Source organism: Acartia tonsa, chromosome 9, assembly GCF_053477335.1.
Source record: "Acartia tonsa isolate MP-2025a chromosome 9, ASM5347733v1, whole genome shotgun sequence".
In the NCBI taxonomy this organism is placed as follows: Eukaryota; Metazoa; Arthropoda; class Copepoda; order Calanoida; family Acartiidae; genus Acartia; species Acartia tonsa.
The window spans coordinates 27,881,001-27,893,082 of NC_137268.1; the positions used below are offsets into that span (position 1 = coordinate 27,881,001).

Consider the following 12,082-nt stretch of genomic DNA (forward strand, 5'->3'; position numbering starts at 1 on the left):
GCATTTTGGCATTAAATATCATAGTAATCATCCAATTTGTAGTTTAAATTCTTACTTTACTATTACAACTAGCGGCTTCCCCTCTAGCCTCTAAGGGCTTTGCCTCATGAGGTAATTTTAAAAAAAATCAAAAAAAAAATCTGGTGCTGCTTTTTTTGGGGGGGGGGAGGGGGAAATTTTCATTTTTTGGGGGGTTGGGATTGACCCACCTTCCAAGAAAATAGCTTAAAACCACAACAGGACCAATAGGTATATACCCTGAAAAGTAGAATCCAATCGGTTCAGTGGTTACCGAGATCTTAAGGGACGGACGGACAGACATCAAGCTACTTTGTATTATAGATTACCAGGATAAAGGTTTAAGAATATGTAGTTAAAAATGAAGACATTAAGTATATGATTTAGAAAAAGGTTTTATACTTTAAAAATATCATATATTTTTCATATTTTTAGTTAAAACTTGAAAACAGTAACACTTTATATACAGAAAGAATTAAAAAAGGACTATTTTAAGTATTTCTTTTAGTAAATATTGCGGCTGAGCCCTAGCATCTAGGGGCTCTTTATTATAAGGATAGATAAATAACCTAATAACCATCCTAAGACGCAAATCATAGAATAAAATAACCTAAAATCATCCATGCACCTATGTAAAGCTTACCTAGCACTGAGAACAAAATTGGTTCAGTAATTAAATAATAAGAAGATATTTTTTTTCTCTGGGTAAATTTTCTTGGGATGGTGGAGGAGATAATAATAATAATAAGGTAGAGCGACATTGGTTTAGCTTTCAGACTGTTTCTAAAGGGATCTAAAGGGATAAAGCAATAGCCGTTAAATTGATGTGCATCCCCAATGATGACACACCTTCTGTAGATCAGAATTAGTGGTTGAATCGCTGGAACATTCAACTTTATTAACCAACCAATCAAAATTTACTAAATCCTCCAAAGATATTAAGTCAACGAATAAAAAAGCGTTATTATAAAACTTTGGAGACTAGTGTCATAAAACAGCCCAATGAAATGAAGAGACAGATGGACAAATATAAAGCTTACCCTGTGTAGTATAGACAGATAGACAGACGAGGGCCACCACCAAATAAGCTTTTCCAGACATCGTTTCCTAAAAAAAAAATAATAATCATTACTATAGGGTAATTGCAGAAATTAATATAGATTTTTAAAAAAGGGTGGAGTAGTAGTTATTACTCCCTTCCCTAATTTAAAAAAAAAAATATTAGATTTACCCCATTCCCCTACAAAAATATGGCGTTTTATAAAATATTCTATATAAACGTATTTCTGAATCTTATTTGTTAAGGTTAGTGAAAACCCTGCACAGTTAGCACCCGCAAGGTTAGAGTATGCCTCTACAAATTCAAACATGCTGATTAAAATTACATTTTCAATTTGTAATTTAATCTTTGTCAGTCCTTTCATTAATCTTTTTTGTTTACTATTTTAATGGATATAAATTACGTGGATATATTGACAAAGGAAATTTTGTCTCCAATTTGGGTTGCTAATATGGAACTCATTTATTGGTCATTTTGTTTCTCCAGTAAAAGAATTAGGGGATGGGGTAAAGGGGTGGATGAGAGTATCGTTTTTTTAGCCAGTTGGAAGTTTTAGTTTCTCAGAGTACATGAAAATTTGGTGCAACATCCAAGTAATTATAGATCGATTAGATTACTGTTTTATTTGGTTAATGAGCATCTTTGATAAAATATGTTAATTCTTAGGTCATGCTTAAATTTTTGGACTAATTGGACGGCTTTGATATCAAATTGCCGAGGGCAAACACGCCTTCTTGTCATTCATTTGTTATAATTATGCGTAAAAAGTCTTTTATTATAACCAGTATTTTTACGCATTATCTTGTTCGTCGGCTAAACAACTTTGGGGACTTGGTTGAATTTTAATTGGTTGGTTCATTAAGTTGAGTGTCAAAACGTTTCAACCACTAATTGTAATCTATAGTAATGATAATTTTGTTTTTTATGTACATCAATTTATTCGACCATTGTCTTATCCCTGTAGATCCATTGATGTTTAGGTCACGTGGACAAGGTCACGCCAGGTTTTTGACCTAATAATATTAAATATGTAAGTCATTTTCTATCCCCTTTGTCAAATTGTCTGATTGCAGCGATGCTGCTCTATAACTAAAGCATAAATGTGATTACGTCTATACTCTAATCCACATAAGTAAGGGAAAAGACAATGAGCGATAAACCCTAACTGTCGTTCAAGAGTATTGGTTGAAAAGTTTGGACACTGCCATATATTAAACTAACAAATCACAATTTGATTAAAATAACCAACTTTGGGTCATGAATTGTCTAAGGAAATTATTAATTCATTTAGATATCTAAGAGTTTGAAACTTATTATATCAATAAGTTAGAAATATGCTTTAAAATTTTATTTTTAGCTCATTTGAATGATGTATGTAATTTAAGAATATTGCTTCATACCTAATTATATAATGTTCCTGTATATAAATAAAAAACTTAACCCCTCATGTAATTACTGTATATTACGAGGATGTTTAGTTATTTATGGCATCGTATTATAGACAGCTTTCAACGGTAATTAAAATAAAAATGTTTAAGATTAAAACCTGTTTAGTTTTCATATTCGTAGAAAATTGTCCGGTCGTACGGTAAACATGAATTACAGAGCACCTTCAATTACATAGTAAAATTATTTAACCTTTGTCCGTCTGTATTTCTTCTTAAGGAAATTTAAATATTTAAAATACCTAAAAACTATAAATTCCTAATTTTAACACCTATCCCATTTGGATGAATATAAAACCTAAATTATGTTTAGACAAAAAAGGGATGGATCGTTTCAAAATTGTTTTCATGGTCTCGTGGCCTTGAGCGCAGGGAGGGAGAGGACAAAGATAATTAAACTATTCTATAACCATTGCTTCTACTCAATATCTACCAGCTGCCACAGGTAAAATGTTTGAGAAATATTATTTTTTGTTGTTCTATCCCTAATTCTCTAGCGTGTAAATGGGGTTCCCTTTAAGCATCAAAAGAGATAAGACAATGGTCAATAAATTAATGTATATCCCTAATGATGATACATAAAATTAACTATTCTGTGATTACAATTATGTTTGAACATTCACTTTAATGAACTAATCCCCAAAATGGGCACAACGAATAAGAAAACGTTATTATTAAACTTTTGGGACTAGTGTAATAAACAGCCCAATGTTCCCTCCCTTCCTGAGTTCCCCTAGGGGAGAGATGTACCTTGTTAAATTTTAGTTAGTTTTGAGGGGGCTATAACTTATTTTTATTTTATGTCAATTTAGGTGCTGAAATATTTTCAAGAATTAATTAACATACAAAAGTTTAACAATGCTACTTAGTCAGGTGCGTGTAATTAAAATCAAAATGCAATACTTTTTATTTGAGAATATTCAAACTAATGTCATGTTATAAAACGGTTGTTAGTTGAATGATATCATTTATCAAGTGCATTTTTCAACACATTTCTTAAAAGAATAAGGTATCTAAAAAGTAAATTCCCGCAGGGTAAGGTCAAGGTATATAAAATTGTTTGGCTTGAACGAACATTATTATAAGTGTTTTTGTCTTAGCATGCAACATTAACACATTTTTTAGTGTTATTATAATTGTTACATTAGGTAAAGCAAAAACTTAATTCGTTGGGATTAAATATGAACAAATGGTGAAAAAGTTTAGACATTGTTAGTTTGTACTAACCCATCAATATATAATAAATGTTTTGAGGACCATTATAATTTGAAGTCCAATTGCCCCTCCCTCCCTAGTAAAATCAAACCAAATAATATATAAAAGATTTACATTTTTAACAAAAATCAATCAGAAGGTTTTACATTTGACTATCCCAAAATCCGTGAGTTTAAAATGATATGAGTTTGAAGGTGAAATATTGCAATAATGACCTAGGATATAGGGATATAGCTATGGAAGAAAAAAACAATCAGATTTCCAATTATTTAAGGCTTTGAATTGAAACAGTTGAAATACTAAGAGTAGAATTTGCAGAGAAAATAAGATAATGGGCTGTTTATTACGCTAGTCCCCAAAGCTTTAAAATGACATTTTCTTATTCGTTGGAGTAACAACTTTGGGGACTTAATGAATTGTGATTGGTTGATTCATTAAGTTGAGTGTTCAAACATTTCAACCACTAATTTTTAATATAAGAAGGGGCAATTTTGTGTATCATCATTGGGGATGTATAGCATTTTTTCGGCTATTGTTATCCCTTTAGATCGCTAAGAATTTGAGAGATTATTTTCTATCATTAACCCCCAACAAAAATAATGGAAGGAGTGTGCCGAAAACAAAAAGAATTTTTATTGCGAAAAATCATGTTCAGATGGATATCTTAACAAGGTTAAATTTGTTCAGAGCAAGCAAAGCATTTTTTAGACAAAAGCAAACCATTATTTTGTTATTATTGATAGTTAATGGTAGATATTGGTTTCTAGCTGAAATATATAGTATTGGATGCAATGTTAACAAAACGAACATATTAGCCGATAAATCAATATACATCCCCAAAAATAATACATTTCATTACACCTCTTCTTTACATTACAATTAGTGGTTGAAACGTTTGGACACTCATTTTAATAAACCAACCAATCAAAAATCATTAAAAAGTTCCCTAAGTTGTTAAGATAACAAAAAAGATGAAGGTATTATAAATCTTTAGGTACTATGCAATAAACAGCCCAATGTCACCTCCCTCCTTGATAATAGATCTGAGATTTAAAAGGATTTGTTTGCGTTCTTGTATGGAAGGTTTAGAGAAGACAAACAAAAACTCATAATATAGAGTAGCTATGGAACTAAAATCAATGTTTATGTTTTTATTTAGAAATCGTGAGTTGTCCAACCTATCTCTTATGAATACAATGACAAAACATATTGTCTCAAAATTGTCTACAAACTTCTTGGTGCTTTTCAGGAGAAAGGTATTGCCAACAAGCGAAATAGATCTAAAACAATATTTGGTGGGCAGATAAAAAGGTCGTCAATTCTACTAGGTGTTGCCCCCCAACGACAGCTGAAAATCACGTATAGGTTTCGGGATTTTTTCGAATTAATTTCATTATTGGTATACGCTGGGTGCGTTCACACAAAATACTTGTTGAGCGCTGATAACCCTCCACCTTCCTTATATTTGTAAATAAATTAAAAATATGGGGTAGTTTTATTTGATATGATTTGCTATTGTTGGGGGGGCCTAACCATGTGAAAGTACCGACTTTTAAATATTTATTTTCAGCAAATTCAAACAAAGAAGGAGTTGTAACGAGTTAAGATTGTCGTGTCGATAAAGGTGAGAATTATTCATTATTAACAAAAAAGTCTATATGTCTATTTTAATTAATTTTTAAAACAAGTTTGATAGGTAGGACAAAGTAGGCAGTATAACTTTTTTCATTGATAGATAAAAAGATTACATCAACTATTTAAACACAGAGGCGTGTAGAAGGTGGGTGTGCCCCCCCCCCCCCAGTAAAATTAGGTGTACTCATCTCTACACCCCCTAGAAATGGGTGTTGTACACCCTCCTGAAGCACACCCTTAAAGAGACAATAGGGTAACAAGGTTTAAAAAGTTAACCACCTTTTTTCACTTTTAAGTCTGTAGATTTAGTAGGAGGTGTATCCGATCTTCTGGCGATAAAATGATAATCCATTTTTTAGTATGTTTGTGGTTTTCGGATCGATAATAAATCTTGAGCACGCAAATGAATTTTAAGATAAACAAGTTTTTAAATAAAATACAAAAAAATTGAAACGATCAATAAAAACCATATAAGTAGTCTGACGTATTGGAATAACTCCAAATTTCATGTGATCTTTAAGCAGATACCAGATTTGAAAACAAGTCTTCATTTTTATATTTGTTGCCTGTAGCTTTTACAGATGTCAAGTCAAATTAAGTCTTTAATTTTTAAATGCAAAGTTTAAAAGATTTTCTTTAATTTTACCACTGAACCTGCCATACCCCCTACCGCCCCTCCCTTCCTTGAATTTATAATGACTTATAATTTGTATCTTTTTTAGGTAATTAATGGATTAGAAGACAAAAGTAAAATTATCTATATTAATCAATAATTAATCAAATTCACTGTGTATTGGCTAATTGGTCTAGGGAATCATCACAAAAAATGAGAATATTACCTCTACGTCTAAATTAAAGATATAATTTTATATTATGTATATAAACACAGAGAGAGGTTAATTTTCATAATTTTCTTTTTTATACAAAATTTATTATTTTCTCTAGAATTGAGAAAGAATAATTGATGAAATAAAGGATTTCATGATTATATGTTCAATGTTAACTTTTTACACATGGACTATATTCTGCAAATCTTAGGTTCAGTTGCTTGAAAAACATTATCCTTATAATAAAGTAACAGGATGTTTGTTTGTCAGTGTGTCTGTTTGTTTGTACCGAAGGATCTCGCTAACCACTGAACCGATATGGTTCTCCTTTACAGGGTAGCTTCTCATAGGTCATTAGAAGGTTTATAACTATTTTGGGGGAAGGTACTACCACCCTCCTTAGAAAAATCAACAAAGATAAAAGGATTAAATAGCGTCCCCCTGAAAATAGCCATATTATTGGTAAGAAGTTAATATCATTTTAAAAAATATTTTATGCATAATTTTATTCTTGGTCAATATTTACATATTGCATGAAATTTAAACATTAGATGAACAAGTGAAATACATTAATTGCTTTTATGCATTAGTGCTCCTCTGTATCTTTTAGCCAGTAATTATAAGGTCGATTTTGCGTAGCAATTCATTTTTTTAATAAAATGCTTACTTTCATACAGAAAATTCAGTATAGAGATCCATAACATATAAGCTTATATTTTTTTATGGAGAGGAAACCAACTCTATTTTGATATTTATGCATGAACTCATATATTCAATTTTTATGGAAGTCAAAGCTCAAATCAAACCACAAGGTATTTTGATCTAGTGTATTGTATCTATTACCCATAGTCTTGTTTATATCTTATATCATTATAAGTGAATATAATCGATATGCCCGACTTTTATTTGGCTTTTTTATTTAAACTGGCAGAAATATGAACAGCCCTATTATTTTTTTTTATATACATATTCTTACAAGTCAAAGTTTAATTGTATTATTTTGATATGAGTATATTTTTCCAAACTGAGGATGTTATGCCTATATATTTGATTCAAAATCTTAACAATAAAACAAAGTCGGTTATGCCCATGAGTCGTGCAGCAAAAATAAACATACCAAAAAAAGTGTTTGTTTTACAGTTTGCATGTGGGTAAGAAATTCATATGAATAGGATTACTGTGTCATACAAAATGTTTCTGTCGTAAAATTATCGTGTTTTTAATGGACGTACAGACTTTCTGAGAAATATTATAGAGTTGCTTCGCTTCCTAAATCGTATAGGTATAATTAAACCCAGTCAAAAATCTAAATTACAATTCTAACACTTCTAAATTAATAAAAAGAACTGTCCATTAGGGACAGACCAAAATATAGAAAAGCTTCGCTTTTAAAAATATGCTTTATTTGAAAACACAATAGAATGTTAACAATAAAAACGAATATTTAAAAAAATTGTAATTTGTAATGCTAAATTTTGAACAGCTTGCATTTTTAGAATCTTGATTTTGAATTTAAAAAATAAATAATAGTTATTTATCGCAGCAATGCTATACAAGATTTTTCAGAAACCGAACCGGATTTAATCCAGTGGACATTAATCGGTTTCGAAGCCAAACTGGAAAAATAATATAATAAAATATAATTTAAATTAAAAAAAACCCAGTTTTTAGAATCTTGTAATGAAAAATCCAAATAAGATTTGAAAGAGCTCGATTAAGTAGGTAAACAAAGATGTATATAAGGTAAAAAAAAACTTGAAACTAGGAATATATTACATTGTAATGTTTAAAAATCTGTAAAAAGTAAATTGTATTACAGCAAAGTTAATCATTTAAATTCAAAATTAATTAAATTAGGAAGGGGACATTGTTCTGTTTATTACACTAGTACCCAATCTTTTATAATAACGTTTTCTTATTCATTGGCTTAACAACTTTTTGAACATAAATTGAATTTTGATGGTTGGGATTTGTAAGCTCTAGAAGGGATATTATTGAGTATTATACATTAATTAATCGGCCCTTTTCTTATCCCTTTTTTAGATAACCAATGTTGTGGACATAATTGTCTTGGTGAATATTTTAAATATGGGAAAAATTGCGAATTTGTTTTTGTATCTTCATCCCAAGGGTTCAAGAAGAGTCAATGAAAATTTATATTCAAATAAGTTCTGCAAAAAATATGAGGACCAATTTTGATGATCATGTTTTGTAACTTTTGTAATGAAAAGATAAAACATGGATAATGATATTTAGGGGGTTTATGAGAGATAGAGAGAGAATTTCACCAGCCACCAAAGTTGGAATTTCACACAAGTATGATAATGTGAAAAATTTTATTATAAAATTAAATGTATATAAAATATCTCCCAGGTTTTGGTCATCGTAAAAATAATAGTTTTAGATTAAGTTTTTAAGATGAAAAACAAGGTGAGAAAGAAATGGATTAATTGAATTTTGGATAATAACTAAGAGGGAAAAAATAGAAAGAGATAGATATAAAGATATAAAGAAAGGTAGATCTAAAATCGCAAAAATTACATAGAACGACCGTCGACAGGGAATCTACTTTTGATACAAAGGATCGGTATACCATATAAAGATAAAAGCGGCTAAAAATCTGTTTTAAAGCAGTTGGACTGACACAGATATAATATACTTAAATGCGTTACATAATGATAAGAAAATCAGAGGTCTAGCATTGGTAGCAACTGAGTAAATCTCATTTATTCGATAGTGTTACGGACTGACGGTGGACAGAAAGATGATGAATTATAGAATAGTTTTGCTACAAATAAAATGCAAGAACTGTTGAATTCAATGCTTTTAAATACAAATAACTTTTGATTCTATAATTCAATGGTATACTTAATAGAGGATTTCCTGTTGTATTTATAATTATTTTAAGCGTTAGAAATTAACTATTCATTTATACTTTTATACTTAGTTATTCATAAAATGTTTAATAATGAAGTTTATATTTTTTTTCATAAAATTAAAACTTTTGCTATCCCCCTGGTAGTTCACCTTCAACAATACTGAGTTTGCATGGTTAAGCTATGGATTTTTATCCAGAGTTTATATGAAGGAAAAATACATTTTGTTTATAGCTATGACAGATATTAGAATTTAAAAATTTTGTGTTGGTAACTTTGTTTGGGAAACAATCAACAATTCATTTGATACTAAAGAATTTAGCAGATTTGTATGGATTGGCCTATAAAAAAAGTATTAATTTCATTAATAAAATATAAGGAAAATTATCAATTTCAAAGGGGGGAAACTTTGTAGGCCGTTGTTGCAATTATTCTTAAATATTATTTCCTCATAAATGAAAAGATCTAAATTATTGGTTTTACAATACACAAGCTGACCAAATTATAGGGCTATCAAGAAGCTTTCAGGAATCTATTGAATAATTATAGTGGAAGCTATAGATGAATTGTCAGTTGCATTAATAGACCCTATATTACAAAGATGAAGGGGACAATTAACTGTAAATTACACAGGTCCCCAATAAAAGTCATTAATAGTTTTTGTTTGAAATACTGATTGATTGGTGAAAACTATGTACCATAATCTTTTCACCAACAATTTAAATTTACAGTATGTCAATTAGGGTTGGGCCGGATATTTTTTTGGCCGGATACCGGATACCGGATATCCGGCTAATATCAAATGCCGGATATCCGGTATCCGGCCGGATATCCAGTCAACGCCGGATATCCGGTTATCCGGCCAAATTACCGGATATCCGGCCGGATAACCGGCCAAATTACTGCATATTTAAGTATCAAAAAAGGATAAAGCCCCTTTCGTGGCAACGCACCTTAAGGGGCGATTCGTTGTATTTTTAAAATTATTTTATTATGTTCTTTTTGGTTAGTTTAGGTTATATTTGGTTAGGTGATTGTCCCGCAGGGTTAGGTTATTAGCCCCGCAAAGTTAGAGTCCCCCGCGAGGGGCTAGAAATAGGAGGAAAGCTACTGTGAAAATACAAATAATCGCTCCTTAAGAGGCGTTACCACAAAAGGGACTATACCCGCAAAAAAATTTCTTCATAAACTGGTGTTTTATATTATACTAGCGGCTGGTCCCTAGTATCTAGGGATATCAGAAGGGACATGAAAGTGCAGAAAAATAACTTAAAACCTTACAACGAGTTTTTATTTATAAAAATTAAACAGTCTAAAACCACCCTAAGACCTATAAGAAGCTTCACTCTAAAGGAGAACCATATCGGTTCAGCGGTTAGCGAGATCCTTCGCTACAGACAAAAAAAGCTTACTACGTTATATAATAGGATAAAATTAAGGTTAAAACTTAAAAATTAGGTAACTATTAAATGATCTTTCTTCTTAGCAAATAAATCTAATTAACTATTACTCAATCTGTAATATCAACCCCTAACGGTTGGAGGATGAGCGGGGAGGTGGCGTTCAATGCCTGCCCCCCCCCCCCTCTGTTTTTTTCTATCCCATTTTCTGTGTATAAAAGGTAGAGGGCTATAACTGAGTGACTTTTGAAATATGTGTATGACACATAAATGAGAGTTGAAATTTTTTTAATACCTCCTTCCTGGCGAGCACAGGATGCCAAATCTGGTAAGGTCATTCAGGTAAAAAGTAAAAATATTTTTTTACTTAAACAAAGCATTTCATGTAATCTAATACTAAAATATCCTATAGTCGTACATCCTCATATGTAATATAGGTGTTCAAGTCGATTTTAGGTTCCAGGTATAATCCTGCAAGTCCTGAACCTCCAGGTCTCCAGAAATCTTTAAACAGTTCATATGATCGCAAATTTTAACTTGAAGATTTAAAATTTTAAACTTAGGCTTTTTTTTATATATCTTCATGACATATTCCAATTTCATAAAATCTGTTGCCGTTTACCTGCCAACCGTCGGTTTGCGGCTGGCAGCTGCCAAGTACTGCTGCCACCGCCAAAATTTATGTTTTGATATTTCTAATATAAAATTTACATAAAGATGAACATATTCAGAAAAAATTGTTCTTCTAGCTTCAATAATAAGAAAATTACAGCCATTTAAGATAAAAAAAACAGAGATTTTAGTAGTAAAATATAAAGGATTATATTGCCGGATATCCGGCCGGATAGTTTCAATATCCGGTATCCGGCCGGATATTGAAAATGGCCGGATATCCGGCCGGATATCCGGCCACACCGGATATCCGGCCCAACCCTAATGTCAATTTAGTTCCATGTCTTTTTTGATACCTGCTATTTCAAAACAGAAATAAAATGGAAATAGTTATTTATCGCATCGTATCATAGACAGCTTTTCGCGGAGATTTAAATGAAAAATTAAATCTATGGACCAAAGGCATATGGGCTTATAAAAATAGTTAAAATTTTATGATTTTATTTTAATATTCGTGTAAAATTGTCTATAGTACGATGCTATACATGATTTTTCAATATAGCTGAGAAAAGGTTGTAATCCATCGGATATCAATAGATTTCGAAGCCATACTGGAAAAAAATTATATAGTTTCTTCGCTTGCGGGATATTTCTGCGACCTTATTTGGAAGATTTTACTTTGTAATTAGTTATACAAAGTGCAGCATTGAACTTTGTGCTCTTATTTTATCAAGTAAATTTCATTTAAACTCATAAAATAAGAAGCAAAATCCAAATATATAATAACATAAACCTGTTTTATTAGATTTATATCGTGGGATGTCACAGTGGGATCTTTTGAAAAAAAATCGGGACATCCAAAAAATTTAAAATCGACTTTTATCTATCCTAGGAATTAATAATGGCTGTAAGTAGACAGCTAGAAAAGAAATTTTTAAAAAATATTCATTTTTGGCGGATTTATGCCATTTTTAAAAAAGGTAGTGAAAAATTT

General features: G+C 30.8%; 1 protein-coding gene across 1 annotated transcript in view; it reads right to left on the minus strand.

Moving 5' to 3' along the window:
* Nucleotides 1–12,082, minus strand: part of LOC145328679 (uncharacterized) — a 44,150-nt gene that overhangs the window by 20,380 nt on the left and 11,688 nt on the right. The window contains exon 2 of the mRNA XM_080172465.1: nt 1,059–1,125. Coding sequence (XP_080028591.1) covers nt 1,059–1,119 — 61 coding nt within the window. The 5' untranslated portion in view covers nt 1,120–1,125. The remainder of the gene's footprint in view (nt 1–1,058; nt 1,126–12,082) is intronic.